The sequence below is a fragment of the Grampus griseus genome (genome assembly GCF_964374135.1).
Source record: "Grampus griseus genome assembly, chromosome: 3".
Classification (NCBI taxonomy): Eukaryota; Metazoa; Chordata; class Mammalia; order Artiodactyla; family Delphinidae; genus Grampus; species Grampus griseus.
Genome location: NC_139019.1, coordinates 31,465,934 through 31,483,222, shown reverse-complemented (window position 1 = coordinate 31,483,222; position 17,289 = coordinate 31,465,934). Strand labels below are relative to the sequence as shown.

The 17,289-nt window shown below is 40.3% G+C and overlaps 1 protein-coding gene across 1 annotated transcript in view; it reads left to right on the top strand.

Moving 5' to 3' along the window:
- Window positions 1–14,364: 14,364 nt before the first annotated feature.
- Window positions 14,365–17,289, top strand: part of LIFR (LIF receptor subunit alpha) — a gene marked incomplete at its 5' end in the record, with an annotated part of 52,309 nt that continues 49,384 nt past the window's right edge. Inside the window, 2 exons of the mRNA XM_082651976.1 lie at window positions 14,365–14,506; window positions 16,177–16,291. Coding sequence (XP_082508102.1) covers window positions 14,365–14,506; window positions 16,177–16,291 — 257 coding nt within the window. The remainder of the gene's footprint in view (window positions 14,507–16,176; window positions 16,292–17,289) is intronic.

Sequence of the window (17,289 nt, the reverse complement as noted above, 5' to 3'; positions counted from 1 at the left end):
CTTAAAAAACTAAAAATAGAATTACCATATAATCCAGCAATCCCACTACTGGGCACGTACCCAGAGAAAACCATAATTCAAGAGGACACATGCACTGCATCACTATTTACGATAGCCAGGACATGGAAGCAACCTAAATACCCATCAAAGGATGAGTGGATAAAGAAGATGTGCTACATATATACAATGGAATATTACTCAGCCATAAAAAGGAACAAAGTTGGGTCATTTGTAGAGACGTGGCTGGATCTAGAGACTGTCATACTGAGTGAAGTAAGTCAGAAAGAGGAAAATAAATATCGTATATTAACGCATATATGTGGAACCTAGAAAAATGTCACAGATGAACCGGTTTGCAGGGCAGAAATTGAGACACAGATGTAGAGAACAAATATATGGACACCAAGGGGGAAAGCGGCAGGGGGTCAGGATGGTGGTGTGATGAATTGGGGGATTGGGATTGACATGTATACACTGATGTGTATCAAATGGATAACTAATGAGAACCTACTGTATTATTAAAAAACCAAAAACAACAACAACAAAAAAAAAACATTAATGAAACACTAAGGACACTATGAACCAAGAAAGTTTGGGATATAAATTAGAGGACAGATCAAGTGCTTAGGGATTCCAGTATCATCTTTTAGTCTGCCTTGTGCCTGCAGGAGAATAATACTGAAATTCAACCTTTGCTATGTTATAAGAATCTAGCTTATGTTTTTCTGAATGTCCTAGGAATTTTTTGTACACTGTCATCCAGATTTTTTGTTTCTCGGGATCCTGACATTCCTCTCTGTCAGTTTTGGTCATCATTCCGGCGAGGACTTCCCTGTTCATTCAAGAGCCTGTTCCTTATCAACTTCAGCATGTCATAACAAATTGGAGCACATCACTCAGGTGCTTAAAACCCTTTGAAGGCCCCTGCTGCTCCAGCATCAAGTCCCTGCTCTGCCTCGTAGACCAGGCCCTTCCAGTGGCCACCAGTGGGCTGCCTCCATGCCCTCCACAGTACAGCTGAAGACGGGTGGCTCCCCAAACTTCCTCACTCCCACAGGCCTCAGGCCTCTCCTCAAAACACAGCTCCAGGGAATGGCTCTTTCCACCCACCAACACTCTCCACTTGCCAACGCTTCCCATCTTTCAGAGGCCCCTGGAAGCCCCACCCCACTGAAGAGGGACATCTGTCCACTCATGTCTCACCTCAGCTCTGCTATAATAGGAGTGACTTCAACAGCCTTCAAGAAATGTCAACAAGTGTCTATCAGACAAATGAACTTGTTTCTTCCTTCTATCACAAGGGTGAAATTATAGTAAAGAAACGACCTGAAGAACATTCCTTCTTGTTCAGAAACATGTCAAGAGATTTTTAACATGAAAAAAAGCATGATAAAAGCTCACCTTCAGAAAGAACCAGGAACAGCTCCATTCCCCAGTCCACACTTCGCCACACTCTCTACTATCAAGGGTTATCTTTTTTTTTTTTAATTTTAATCTCTTCCAACTGCTAGCCATAAATCTCATTTCCTTGCTTATGTAATCAAAATACATTTTCATGTTTATTGGTGATTTACAGTGCTTTACACTGCTCATTCTGTCTTTTGTCTACCTTTTAAATTAGGCATTAATCTGTTCCTTACTGCTCAATTAGAAAGAAATATCACAATGTGCATATTAACTGTGTTATATACATTGCAAATATATTTCCAAGTTCTCTTACTTTCTAGCGAAGTCTCTGTTTGACTTTCATTAAGTCATATTTCTCAATTTTGTCCTTTATGGTTTCTGACCATAAACTTTTCTCATTTGAATATTTTATAAATTGTCACCTATATTGTCTTCAAGTACAATTAAGCCTTTTAACATTTTAAGGTTTAATCCATATAAAATTAATTCTGGTGAACAATAAGAGTCAGGGGCCCAGCTTTCCCCTCTTCCCACCAAATGCTACCACTTGTCCCAACACTTTTTATTAAATAACACAATCCTTCCTCCACTGACTTGAGATGCCATTGGGACCCCATTACTTCTCAACATCCTTGGTGGAACTCCTTTAACCCACTGCTCCTTCACCCCACATTCCTTCACTGAACAGCATCCTCTACTTTTGTGGCTTTAACCATTACTTATAACTGATGACTTCTAAATACGTATTTCCAGGTATCTTCCCAGTTACTGTTTAACCATCTACTGGACAATTCCTTACTTATCTGCACAAATCCACTCAAATGAGGTCCTTCAGGAATGACAAAATATACAATTTTTTAATTTATTTATTTTATTTTATCTAGCAGGTTCTCATTAGTTACCCATTTTATACATATTCGTGTATACATGTCAATCCCAATCTCCCAATTCATCACACCACCAAACCCCCCCCCCCCCCCGCCATTTCCCCCTGCTGGTATCCATATGTTTGTTCTCTACATCTGTGTCTCAATTTCTGCCCTGCAAACCAGTTCATCTGTGCCATTTTTCTAGGTTCCACATATATGTGTTAATATACGATATTTATTTTCCTCTTTCTGACTTACTTCACTCAGTATGACAGTCTCTAGATCCAGCCACGTCTCTGGACGTGACCAATTTCGAAATCACCCAATTTCGTTCCTTTTTATGGCTGAGTAATATTCCATTGTATATATGTAGCACATCTTCTTTATCCATTCGTCCTTCGATGGGCATTTAGATTGCTTCCATGTCCTGGCTATTGTAAATAGTGCTGCAATGAACATTGGGTGCATGTGTCTTTTTGAATTATGGTTTTCTCTGGGTATATGTCGAGTAGTGGGATTGCAGGATCATATGGTAATTCTATTTTTAGTTTTTAAAGGAACCTGCATACTGTTCTCCGTAGTATCTGTATCAATTTACATTCCCACCAAGTGCAAGAGGGTTCCCTCTTCGTCACACCCTCTCCAGCATTTGTTGTTTGTAGATTTTCTGATGATGCCCATTCTTCCTGGTGTGAAGTGATATCTCATGTAGTTTTGATTTGCATTTCTCTACTAATTAGTGATGTTGAGCAGCTTTCCATGTGCTTCTTGGCCATCTGTATGTCTTCTTTGGAGAAATGTCTATTTAGGTCTTCTGACCATTTTTGGATTGGGTTGTTTGTTTTTCTAGTATTGAGCTGCATGAGCTGTTTATATACTTTGGAGATTAATCCTTTGTCCATTGATTCGTTTGCAAGTAATTTTTCCCATTCTGAGGGTTGTCTTTTTATCTTGTTTATGCTTTCCTTTGCTGTGGAAAAGGTTTGAAATGTCATTAGGGCCCATTTGTTTACTTTTGTTTTTATTTCCATTACTCTAGGAGGTGGATCAAAAAAGATCTCGCTGTGATTTATGTCAAAGAGTGTTCTTCCTATGTTTTCCTCTAAGAGTTTTATAGTGTCCGGTCTTACATTTAGGTCTGTAATCCATTTTGAGTATATTTTTGTGTATGGTGTTAGTGAGTGTTCTAATTTCATTCTTTTACATGTAGCGCTTCAGTTTTCCCAGCACCACTTATTGAAGAGACTGTCTTTTCTCCATTGTATATCCTTGCTTCCTTTGTCATAGATTAGTTGACCATAGGTGCATGGGTTTATCTCTGGGCTTTCTATCCTGTTCCATTGATCTATATTTCTGTTTTTGTGCCAGTACCATATTGTCTTGACTACTGTAGCTTTGTAGTATAGTCTGAAGTTAGGGAGTCTGATTCCTCCAGCTCCATTTTTTTCCCTCCAGACTGCTTTAGCTATTCAGTGTCTTTTGTGTCTCCATACAAATTTTAAGAGTTTTTGTTCTAGTTCTGCAAAAACTGCCATTGGTAATTTGATAGGGATTGCACTGAATCTGTAGATTGCTTTGGGTAATGTAGTCATTTTCACAATATTGATTCTTCCAATCCAAGAACATGGTATATCTCTCCATCTGTTGGTTTCATCTTTAATTTCTTTCATCAGTGTCTTATAGTTTCCCGCATACAGGTCTTTTGTCTCCCTAGGTAGGTTTATTCCTAGGTATTTTATTCTTTTTGTTGCAGTGGTAAATGGGAGTGTTTCCTTAATATCTCTTTCAGATTTTTCATCATTAATGTATACGAATGCAAGAGATTTCTGTGCATTAATTTTGTATCCTGCAAGTTTACCAAATTCATTGATTAGCCCTAGTAGTGTTCTGGTGACATTTTTAGGATTTTCGATGTATAGTATCATGTAATCTGCAAACAGAGATAGTTTTACTTCTTCTTTTCCAATATGTATTCCTTTTATTTCTTTTTCTTCTCTGATTGCTGTGGCTAGGACTTCCAAAACTATGTTGAATAATAGTGGTGAGAGTGGACATCCTTGTCTTGTTCCTGATCATAGAAGAAATGCATTCAGCGTTTCACCATTGAGAATGATGTCTGCTGTGTGTTTGTCGTATATGGCCTTCGTTTTATTGAGGTAGTTTCCCTGTATGCCCACTTTCTGGAGAGTATTTATCATAAATCGTTGTTGAATTTTGTCAAAAGCTCTTTCTGCATCTATTGAGATGATCATATGGTTTTTATTCTTCAATTTGTTAATATGGTGTATCACATTGATTGATTTGCGTATATTGAAGAATCCTTGCATCCCTGGGAGAAATCCCACTTGATCATGGTATATGATCCTTTTAATGTGTTGTTGGATTCTGTTTGCTTGTATTTTGTTGAGGATTTTTGCATCTATATTCATCAGTGATATTGGTCTGTAATTTTCTTTTTTTGTAGTATCTTTCTCTGGTTTTGCTATCAGGGTGATGGTGGCCTCATAGAATGAGTTTAGGAGTGTTCCTTCCTCTGCAATTTTTTGGAAGAGTTTGAGAAGGATGGGTGTTAGCTCTTCTCTAAATGTTTGACAGAATTCACCTGTGAAGCCATCTGGTCCTGGACTTTTGTTTGTTGGAAGATTTTAATCACAGTTTCAATTTTATTACTTGTGATTGGTCTGTTCATAGTTTCTATTTCTTCCTGCTTCAGTCTTGGAAGGTTATACCTTTCTAAGAATTTGTCCATTTCTTCCAGGTTGTCCATTTTATTGGCATAGAGTTGCCTGTAGTAGTCTCTTAGGATGTTTTGTATTTCTGTGATGTCTGTTGTAACTTCTCCTTTTTCATTTCTAATTTTATGGATTTGAGTCCTCTCCCTCTTGATGAATCTGGCTAATGGTTTATCAATTTTGTTTATCTTCTCAAAGAACCAGCTTTTAGTCTTATTGATCTTTGCTACTGTTTTCTTTGTTTCTATTTCATTTATTTCTGCTCTGATCTTTATGAGTTCTTTCCTTCTGCTAACTTTGGGTTTTGCTTGTTCTTCTTTCTGTAGTTGCTTTAGGTGTAAGATTAGATTGTTTATTTGAGATGTTTGTTGTGTCTTGAGGTAGGCTTGTATTGCTATAAACTTCCCTCTTAGAACTGCTTTTGCTGCATCCCATAGGTTTTGGATCATCGTGTTTTCATTGTCATTTGTCTCTAGGTATTTTTTGATTTCCTCTTTGATTTCTTCAGTGATCTCTTGGTTATTTAGTAATGTATCGTTTCGCCTCCATGTGTTTGTTTTTTTTATGTCTTTTTCCCTGTATTGATTTCTAATCTCATAGCATTGTGGTCAGAAAAGATGCTCGATATGATTTCAGTTTTCTTAAGTTTACTGAGGCTTGATATGTGACCCAAGATATGATCTCTCCTGGAGAATGTTTCGTGTGCACTTGAGAAGAAAGTGTAATCTGCTGTTTCTAGATGGAATGTCCTATAAATATCAATTACATCTGTCTGGTCTATTGTGTCATTTAAAGCTTCTGTTTCCTTATTTATTTTCATTTGGGGTGATCTGTCCATTGTTGTAAGTGAGATGTTAAAGTCCCCCACTATTATTGTGTTACTGTCAATTTCCGCTTTTATAGCTCTTAGCAGTTGCTTTATGTATTGAGGTGCTCCTATGTTGGGGGCATATATATTTATAATTGTTGCATCTTCTTCTTGGATTGATCCCTTGGCCATTATGTAGTGTCCTTCCTTGTCTCTTGCAACATTTTTTATTTTAAAGTCTGAGTATTACTTCTGCAGCTTTCCTTTGATTTCCATTTGCATGGAATACCTTTTTCCACCCTCTCACTTTCACTCTGTATGTTTCCCTAGGTCTGAAGTGGGTGTCTTGTAGACAGCATATATATGGGTCTTGTTTTTGTATCCATTCAGCAAGCCTGTGTCTTTTGGTTGGAGAATTTAATCCATTCATGTTTAAGGTAATTATCGATATATATGTTCCTATTACCCTTTTCTTAATTGTTTTGGGTTTGTTTTTGTAGGTCCTTTTCTTCTCTTGTGTTTCCCACTTAGAGAAGTTCCTTTAGCATTTGCTGTAGAGCTGGTTTCGTGGTGCTGAATTCTCTTAGCTTTTGCTTGTCTGTAAAGCTTTTGATTTCTCCTTCGAATCTGAATGAGATCCTTGCCGGGTAGAGTTATCTTGGTTGTAGGTTCTTCCCTTTCATCACTTTAAGTATATCATGCCACTCCCTTCTGGCTTGTAGAGTTTCTGCTGAGAAATCAGGTGTTAACCTTATGGGAATTCCCTTGTTTGTTATTTGTCATTTTTCCCTTCCTGCCTTCAATAATTTTTCTTTGTCTTTAATTTTTGCCAATTTGATTACTATGTGTCTTGGAGTGTTTCTCCTTGGGTTTATCCTGTATGGGACTGTCTGGCCTTTCTGAATTTGGGTGGCTGTTTCCTTTCCCATGTTAGGGAAGTTTTCGACTATAATCTCTTCAAATATTTTCTCTGGTCCCTTCTCTCTTTCTTCTTCTGGGACCCCTATAATGAGAATGTTGTTGCGTTTATGTTGTCCCAGAGGTCTCTTAGACTGTCTTCATTTCTTTTCATTCTTTTTTCTTTATTCTGTTCCACATCAGTGAATTCCACCACTCTGTCTTCCAGGTCACTTATCCATTCTTCTGCTCAGTTATTCTGCTGTTGTTTCCTTTTAGTGTAATTTTCATTTCAGTTATTGTATTGTTCATCTCTCTTTGCTTGTTCTTTAATTTTTCTAGGTGTTTGTTAAACATTTCTTGCATCTTCTCAATCTTTCTCTGCATTTTTTCCCAAGGTCCTGGATCATCTTCACTATCATTATTCTGAATTTTTTTTCTGGAAGTTTGCCTATCTCCACTTCATTTAGTTGTTTTTCTAGGGTTTTATCTTGTTCCTTCATCTGGTACATAGCCTTCTGCCTTTTCATCTCGTCTATCTTTCTGTGAATGTGGTTTTAGTTCCACAGGCTGCAGGATTGTAGTTCTTCTTGTTTCTGCTGTCTGCCCTCTCTCATTAATGTTCTTATAGTACCCCCAAGTCAAAAGAAGTAACCTAACAGTTCTTTTTATGAAGTAGTAGGTCCAGTCAAATTAATGAGTATTTATGACCTGACACTTTAGTAGCAGTGTGAGAAAATAATGCATATCAACGTAAAGGAAATAATATCTTTATTTTATTCTTAAGAAGCCACGTATATGTACCTGTTTGGGTACTGCACAGCTTCTCAAACCTTGGAAACAGATTGGGCACTGCCACTCTTGTTTCCACCTCAACATTGATTTTTGGTTGGTACTTGTGTTTCATCACAGCATCCAGCAAGCCTTCCCTCCCACTTCACAAAGATATGACGTCATTGAGAGGAATGTGGCATGACCTAGTGTTGAAACCAAACTACCTTTAGCTATGGGTTCGCATAGTGTTGGATAGATGTCACTGTGTTTCCTCTGAAATTTTAAAATATGCTATGGTACCCTAGTTCATTTGCTTCTGTGCCTGTGGCACGTTAGTGCATGGTTTGGGAATTACAGCTCGAACTTAGCTTCCCACTGTTGGCAGTACTTGGGTTAGTGGTGAAGCCTGGCAATCAGAGCATAGTGTGCAGACATATACATATTCATTTACATTTTGGTGTTCACTCACCTGTCAGCCAGCTTGAGCTTCGAGTGCTGAGGACCAGGAGCTGTACTTGGACACTGATGGGGCGCGGGGAAGGGGGAAGTGCCTTACAGTGAACAGGGAGACAGCATTTCCTCTCAAGGAGCTTATAGTCTGTTGGAGGAATTACAGAATTGGAAAGAGATCAGCAAACTTTCTAGTAGGGGCCAGGTCGTCAGTATTTTAGGTTTGCTGACCTTGCAGTCTCTGGGGAATCTGTTCAGTCCCAACATGAGAATGTGAAAGCAGCCTTGGGCAGTATGTAAACAAATGGGTTGGCTCTGTTCTAGTAAAACTTTATTTACAAAAGCAGAGGTGGGTCGAATCTGGCCCACAGGTCACAGTTTGTGCAACCTCTGTAATAGAGATGTAATTAAAGTGTCCTGGAAGCAGAAGAAGGAGCATCAGACCTTTGGGGAACAGGAAGGTATCACAAAGGTGATAATGAGCTCTTCCTGACTCCCACCAGCAGTCTCCCAGGTGAATTGAGGAGAGGGTGGCAGAAAGGAGTACAGAGGGAACTCCAGGCAGAAGGGAAAACGTGCAAATGTAAAGAGTCATGAAGGGGTCTGGCAGCTTGGAGAATGGAATCAATTTTAGTGTAACCTGGAATGAGATTGGAGGGGAGGCACAGGGCTTCTTTCCTGGGTTAAAAGTTTCATGGATCATTTTTCTCATTTTTGGTTTTCTCCCTCATGTTTTTGGTGAATCATGTCCTCTAGTAGTCTCCAGAGAATGGCTGAAAGGAAGAAATATCTTTGGAGATCTGGCATGTCTTTATAAAATGTATTTTATTCTCTCACTTAATTAATAGTTTGAGTATAGAAGTCAAGCGTGAAAGTGATTTTCACTCGGCTTTTGGAAGACATTCTCTTTAGCTTTCAGTGTTAAGAAGTCTGTGTTTTCCTCTCCTCCCTGCCTCCCCTCTCCTCCCCCAGAGTGTTTACTGACCACACACCCAGTATCTCCTGTACACCCGTGGCCCACTCTGGAGATAGTGCCGTCACCTTCCCCGTGTGACAGTAGAGGGTTCGTGGGGCTCACAGGGCAGTCGCAGAGTCCTGGCTCAGGGAGCTGCTCCCAGGTTGCGCTCATTCCTGGGCCCTGGGTGGGACCTCCCCCTCCCCCTCCCTGGAAGCTTTTCAGAGCTTCTTTTACGCAGTTATTATGGGTGCTGTACTGCGGAAGGAGTCTTTTTAAATTCATTTTGCTGGGTACTTGGTGGCATCTTTGAGGACTAGATTTTTTCAGTTGAATATGAATTCTATGTTCTTGTTATTGCAGTTGTCTCTTAATCGGTCTCCTTTAAACACCACTTTCCTTCAAGCTTCCCTCTTCCTTCAAACCTTTACGTCTCCCTACACAGTCTGGTCTCCATCTGCCTTCCCAAACTGAGCTTTCCAGTCCGGCCAGGTTGGGGTTTTCCATAGGTACATCTCTCATTTTACTTAAATCCCCACACTTCACTTTAATAATACAATAGAGTCTACCTACCTGCAACGTTTCTGTTCCTGGAGAGCATTCCTCAGATGGCAGTGCTTGAGGAACTTAAGCTCTTGTGAGTAGGCGGATAGGAGTGGGGAGTGGAATTAGGAGAGTGGTTGCTGGTCAGAGTTTTTTAATGATTTTTGTGTTCCCTAACAGGAAACAGTGAGAGGAAAAAAAAAGGGACACTAAGGAGGTGGGACTCGGCAGTAGGACACTGTCTGCTTTCCCACCTGGTTGCTCGGGGTGACCACCCAGGCACCTCCTCTCCTATAGGCTCAGCGAACTACTTGCACATTTATTTTGCTGTGCTGTGATTAAGCAGCTTTTCTCCTTCCAGTGTTTCATTCCTCTGTGTGTTAATGACAAGGGAGTTATCTCACTGTGGCGACAAGAATAGAGGCTCGGAATGAAGATGCTTTGGGTCGTCTTTGCTCACCTCTCTGTGCCTGAGCAGGTGTTTCTCAAGCCCCCTTCCAGGCCAGAGTAGATTCTCACCAGCAGAACGCGCTCACTCACTCTCTGTCATGTTCCTGCTCCCTCTCTGCCCACCTGTCTCCCCTCCACCCCCCGAAAAGAGAAAACAAGCGTAACAACTAAACAAAATACATCAGGACTGCAGCTTCTGGCGCTCCTCTGCCTTCAGCTTCACTTTTCTCCACTCTTTTTTCTAACTACTGTATCCTCAGCAGAAAAGTCCAGAACCTCACGTAGCCTAGAGGCAGAACTGTCAAAGCCGATGAGAAAGCAAACAGAGCACCTGTGTGCCCACTTTCAAGGGAGGGACCACGCTTATGTGGTTGGTGGCTGAGCCCCGGCCGCTCAGACGCCTAAGACAGAGGGCAGGATACACGCAAAGACACAAGAACTAACAAGCAGAAGACAGATTTTTTTCTTTGTGTTCAACAATTTTATACGTTGGTTCTGCATGATCAGTTTTCCTAAACTGAAGGATTTATTGACATTTTTGAATCCTTTAAAATAATTACATTGAGCCGGATACGAACCTGGTAGCCCTTGGGCAGGATGCAGCCTGAAGGCGTATTTTGTTTGGCCTTTAGAATGTATAAAAATATGAGTTAGTTGCTTATGTTTACAGATTTGAGTATTTCATGTAAAATTCCAGATTTCTACCTAGTCTTGAAAAAGGAAAATCTGGCAAAGCAAGGCCCATTGCTGCCACCTTTAGAGCAGGTGGCTGTCCCCACCAAGGACACAGGGCTCTGGTTGGCACCTGCCTGAGTAGTTTCTTCCCTGTCTCACCCCTTTAGAAATTTACATTTGCATTCTTCTGATGTCAAAAGACAGCTACTCTAATTTTGAAAATTAGCTCCTGAAATTTGATAAAAATGTGCTTTCCTCTAAAGAATAAGCCATTGGTGGGAAAAACGTAAGTTCTGACAATGCATCTATCAGGAGGGAGCAGGGACAAGTTTTATGGGTCCCTGTTTTCCTGGAGGTGCACTGGAGGGCTCTGTTCACGTATTGTTCCGGCCTCAAATAAGTCCATTTGATAGAGGAGTCAGATCTATTACAAGCATAATATAATATGGCCTAATGACTCGCTCAAAGTTTTCTGTGTAAATGTTATAACAAGAAAGTCCTCTTTATCATCTTGCCTGTTTTTAGGTAAGCTGGCCTTGGCGACAGTGCCACTGATTGTTCTGTTCCCAAGCACCCCACCCTGACCCTCGCAGACCTGCTCAGTCATGTCCCTCATGGGTGGGGCTGGCACTGTTGGCACAGTGCTGCTGGCACTGCTGACCTTGTGCTTGTGCCTGCCAACAGGAACAGAATATCCCAGCGTAACTTGGGGAGGTCTCTCCTAGGTACTCTGGGCAGAGCTTGCCTCCATGACACTCTGGTTGAGGCTGAAGCTGGGGAGGTTGGCGGGGGGTGGATTAAGTGATCCGCACTCAGTCACACCGCTAATTAGTAACGGAGCCAGGATGAGAGCCTTAGTCCACAGCACCCAGCCCCGAGCTCATCCTCAGCTGCCCTCATCCCCCGCCTGCCACTTCATGGGACACACTCCTCTTTTCTAGACAACTGTAAACTTGTAGTGAGGGATTGTCTCATTTCAAGATAATGTTTAGACAGTCAGTGAATATGGTTTGTGATTATTTTGGTCACGGTTTGGTCTCCTTTATTAAGTTATTCCTGTACACGCCACGTAATTCTATAACTTTAGCAATTGGCATTTTAGACTTTCCATGAATACATTTTCATTTTAATAAGTAAGCTCTGTGAAACTGTGATTGACTAGGAAGTTATTCATCCAGAAAATAATTGTGAACACTTTTGAAATGTATGCTTGTGCCTCGTGTATGTTTGGTCATGATCATTTGTGCTATTGGGATTCACTTCCCGGGTTTGTGACAGTACAGTGCTCAGCAGTAGCCAGGCAGCCATCTTGCTGTTTGCTTTCACTAAGAAACATGTTTCTTGAATCCTCTTGTGGGGTTCCAGTTATCTAGATGTTCGATCACCTTTCCTTTTTCAAGTTCCTCTTTCTCATATCTCTTCTCACATTTTCTATTTCTGTCTTTTGTGTATTCTGAAAGATTACTCAGTGTTTTATCTGTCATTAGAAATCTTTTACTATCAGTCAATGTATGTAATGTGTAAGAGTTATTTTTATTTCTGATATTCCTTTTTCATTGCATCCTCTTCTTGTTTTTATGACTGTGCCATGCCCGCTCAGAGAGTACTATTTAGAGGTGATTTTCTTTTTGTTTTTTTTTTGTTTTTTACTTTTCCTATTTCTCACATTATCCCTGTTTCCTCTGGGAGTAATCTTTATTTTCCTTTTGGTGATCCTGTTTATCCTGAATTTCTCTTCAATGATTTAGGCTTTCTTATATGTTTTATGATCCTTAGTTGTCTATTCCAATATAAAAATGAGGCAATATTAGGTCTGACAAGGAGTTTTCAGCACATTCGGAGGACTTGTTGTCTGGCAAGCTTCATTCAACAACAGTGGATGCGAACATCATTACTCGGAGGAATCCCTCAGGGTCAGGTGTGGAAGGCTTTCCTCTTTGACACCCATGTCTTTGTTAGCTGCTCTGTGTCCTCAACAATTCTTTTATGTTCTGTAGGAGAACATTTCTGTTGGGAGTGGGGTGTAGGAGCGTGTCAGAGTTGACTTCTATAAGTCAACAAATCTATAAACAAATCTTGGAATCCTTGAACTTCAGCCCCATGAACCACTGCATCCTCCTTCACGCACGCACAGAGGATTTAAGTGGCACCATATCCATCCAGTATTGCTTTTCCACCAAATCTAGTAGTCATGTTTGCCTTCTCTCTTCTCCCTATACCTCATATAATACACAAAGTGCACTTATAGCACGTATATGTTGTTGGCACTATTCCAAGTGCTTTGCATATATTTACTCATTTAATCTTCACAACAAACTTATGAGAAAAATACAGTTATCATCCCTGCTTTACAGATGGGGAAACCAAGGCACAGAGCGGTTAAGGTTACACAGTAGGTGCAAAAGCTGCGATTCAGAGCCTGTGTTTTTAACCACCACTCTGTCCTGCCTATAATGGATTGATAAGACCCTCCATCTCTTGTACAGATCCTGAATCTGACCACCTATCACCACCTCCACTCTTGAAAACCTTAGCAGAGGGTCCTCACCACTGATTATTTCATTTGGACTCCAGTTCCTCTGCCTCTCTTCTCCCCTAGAGTCCGTTCTCCATGTAGCAGCTAGAGAAATCTTCCCGAAGTACAGATCGGTTCATGGATCTCCCCTGATTAAAACACTCCAGCGGCTGCTGCTCGTCTCGACCTGTTAAAGCCCTTATCCTTTTGATGACCAAAGGCCCTCTGTGGCCTGGCCAGCCCACCTCCTGTCAGCCCCTCTTCCTGACCTTTGAACCTGGTAAGCTGTCCTTGTCTTAGGTCCTTGTATTTGCTCTTGCTACTCTTTTCCTGATCTTACCATGTCAGTCTTCTCATCAGTCAGATCCCAGCTCAGATGCTAGACCTTCACTCACACACTGTCATGCACATTGACTTACTCGAGTTTTTAAAGTTCGTATCAGGACCTTACTTGTTTATGTATGTGTCTCTAGAACTAGCGTCTAAGCTCCTTGAGGGCAGGGACTTCATCTAGCTCGGTGTTGCACCTTTGGTGCCTGGAGCAGGGCCTGGCACTCGCCAGGCTGATGGGTATGTTGGGCTGACCAATGCCTCCCTCCGCTGAAACCCCTCCCTACCACCCGCCAGATGCAGTCACCGCTCGTCTGCGCGCTCTCAGTTTTCAACAGAAATGTGTTGAAATCTCTCGTCTACTGATAGTCCCTTCCCTGTTATAGTTGTTGAAGTGTTTGTTACACTTTAGTCATTTGTATGTCATTGTCAATATTTTTGTCACATCTGCAATCCCCCATATGTGATTAATGACCCTAATTTTTTCTTTAAACTATTTAAGTTTATGTAAAATAGAAACTTAATATCACAGTGTACATGGAAAAGAAAACCAACATTGTCATGAAGAAGTGACTATAAAAGTTAATATATACTAATTAAAATTAAAAATGCCATCTCACATATCACTTAAAATTGTCAAAACCTCAGTTTTATGCACTGCTTTTCTATACTCTAGCAGTACTGGAGTGTTGATAAAATGTGCTCAGTTACAATCTTGAATTTGAAGCCTATCCTGACCCTATAATGGATCCCGGAGCAACAGCTGTGTCCGATTGTCACATCTCCTAAAGCCAGGGTAGCTGAGTCTGGTGTCTCCATGGCTTTAATGTGCAGCATGTTTTGGTATTTGTCAGTATCCATTTTCAGTGTTGATGTGCACAGGATAAGGAGTGTCCTTGGACCAGTTTGAACACCATTTGAAATTCTTCTCCTCATGCAGAACTGACTACATTTCACAGATGATGGACATTTCCTTATGTTTGAAACGACCATCCCGGATGGGGGACAGTAAAAGAATGAGGATGACTTCAAATTTCCAGTGGCTCTTATTAACAGTTCTTCTTCTATATTTAATGAAACAAGTAAACAGCCAGAAAAGAAGTAAGTGCATCAGAGTCAGAGAAAATGAACTGATTGCAATGTCATTACTGTTTTGCTTAAGAAGCGATCTTGAGACTTTATTGAACGCTTCAGGTTGTGGTTAAAATCCATTTCTATGTCATTTTTTTTTTCATGTACTTCTAGTTTCTTTTAAAAAGGCCCATAAAGATAGATCTAAGTATTCTTTCCCCATTAAAAAATTAAGGTATAACTTATATACAGTAAAATTCACCCTTTTAGGGTAAAGTTCTGTGAGTTTTGACAGATGCATACAGACATGTATCCACCTGCACAGTCAAGATACAGACCAGTCCGTCATTCCAGAAAATGCCCCTGCTCCTCTGCTGACAGCCCGCCATCCCCACCTCCAGCCAGCACTCGTCTATTTTCTGTCTGTAATTTTGCCTTTGAGAATGTCACATAAATTAAATCCAGATATCTGCTTTAAGAAATATATGATTTGTTTTCATTTTATTTAAAAACGTTAAGAATGTTTGTAGGTGTTATCTAGCTTACTCTATAAAGAGCATTTTCATCCTTCTGCCTCTGAGTTTAGTTTTTATATTATTTCCATAATTAAAGAGATCTTCTCTTTTCCCCCCAAATTACTACTAAATAACTTTATTATGATTACTAATGATTTCTAATGTGTTTCTAATGTTTTTGTTTTCTGTCTTACATAAATAGCTTTATAATTCATTGCTGTAGTGAATATGATACCAATCACATGTAAAAATTAAAGAAAAAACCTTTTTAATAGACATTTATATAGAGAATTTGAGATAGAATACCTTTTTCACACTCTTAATTGCTTTTCCCCTCCCTCCCTCTTTTCCTTCCTTCCTTTTGTTCTCTCTCTTTCCCTCTCTCAAGTCCTCTCCTTTCTTTCTTTTCACTGTCTTTTTAGAATGACAGTTTTTCATTGTATAGTGCTTATGTATTCCATGATCTAATGTTATTTTATAGATGTGAGTAAATACTATTAGGACTGTAATCTTCTGAATTATTTGTTACTTTTCAGTTGTTTAGGCCTACACAAAATATATATTTTTCAGAGACTCATGTGAGTTTATTACTGTTTATGTGATGTGCTTCATAAAAATCTAAAGATTGGCTATGGGATTTCTGTGTAGGTGGCAGTCTGGTAACAAGCTGTGAAGCACTAGTAGTTAGGAGTGCTTAGAAGCTGTGTTTGTGGCATAGGAGGTACATAGTTTTTATTTAAAGTCTTAGAGTTTTTTTTTTTTTTTTTTTAATTTTACTTTTTTGCAAATGGGGTCACTGGAGGCTAAAATTCTCCCAGGCGCTCTCTTGGTCCCTTCATTGAATCCATATAGCCACTCCCTCTATTTATCTTAGTTGTCTGGAAGTGGAATTTTTGAGAGAGGCCTAACCCCTAAGTGGTCTAGTGGTTGACCCACTTTCATCAGTTTACTCACTAGCTTTTTTAAACCAAAGCTACAAAAAGAAATATAAAACCAGTCACCTCCTGTGACTGCAGGTTCATCTCTGCATAAAGAACATGGGCCTTCTGCAGACACATATGCTTGTACTTATGGCTGGGGACGGTTTCACTTGTTGACTTTTACAGTGCAGTTAAATTAATAAGCATTTTGTGTGCGTGTGCGTGTGTGTGCGCGTATGTGTGTGTTTTGTTTCTCCTTCTCCAGGGACTCCTCGTGATTTGAAGTGTATAACTAACAATTTACAAGTGTGGGACTGCTCTTGGAGAGCACCCTCTGGAGCAGGCCATGGTGCTGCTTATGAAGTTTGCTTTGAAAACGGGTAATGGAAATACTTTGGTTAATTTATAGTTATAATCTGAAGGTTCTTTGTCTTTAATTTTAGAATATAAAGATTTTATTCTGGAAATTTTTAAAAGAAATTTTAAATCTTAGCTCTCTATTTTCTAAAAATCTGAATCTTAACTTCAGTCAGGATGGAAACAAACCCTTCTCCTGGACACAACTTTGATTCTTTTATCGTGTGAATGTTGAGTATGGGCTGTGGGTTCTGATCGTCTGTGGGGAAGTTTTACTGGTCTATCCTAAACCAGTGCCTACCTGTATCAGTGAAGTTCAAGTTTGACTCTGCCTAACAGAAAATGTCAGTAATAGACAGGCACTTAACTGTCATGTGAAAGGTCTGGAGTAGGCAGTTCAAGGCCAACGTGGGTGCACATGGCCATGAGAGGCCCAGGTTCCTCTTTTTCATGCTACTCAGCCATCTTGAGGGTGTGATCTCTTGGTTCAAGATGATGCTTCAGGAGTGACTGTCATGTCTGCCTTCCAGAAAGCAGGAAGGAAATGGTTTGCTTTAGGAAGACTTCTAAGAAGTCCTGTACAACACCTCTGCTTATATCTCATTGGCAGAACTTAGTGCAGTGGCTAAACTTATTTGCATAAGAGGCTAGGTGACGTGTTCTCATAGCTGATGGCAATGTACTCGGATAAACCTGGGGCAGTGTTACTAAGGAAAGGGGGGACGTGGACATTAGGAGGCAAGTGGTAGGTTCCGTCACACTGCCTTACCCTCTCAGGTAATCTTGGAGTGGCTGCAAGTCTCGGAGCTTGGAGTGGAAGCCTTCGGGCTGTCTGGAAGTCAGAGCACTCTCCTTGCTCCTCCCTAATCCCGGCAGGACTGTGAGTTGTTTAGCAACGCCAGAGAAGTTCAGTGCAGAGCTCCAAGCACCAGTGTGCTGAGAAGTGGTCCTAATGTAAATTGACATAAATGTGGATTTAAATACACTCAGATTTTTTTCCCAGTCGGTGTACATTTGTTGA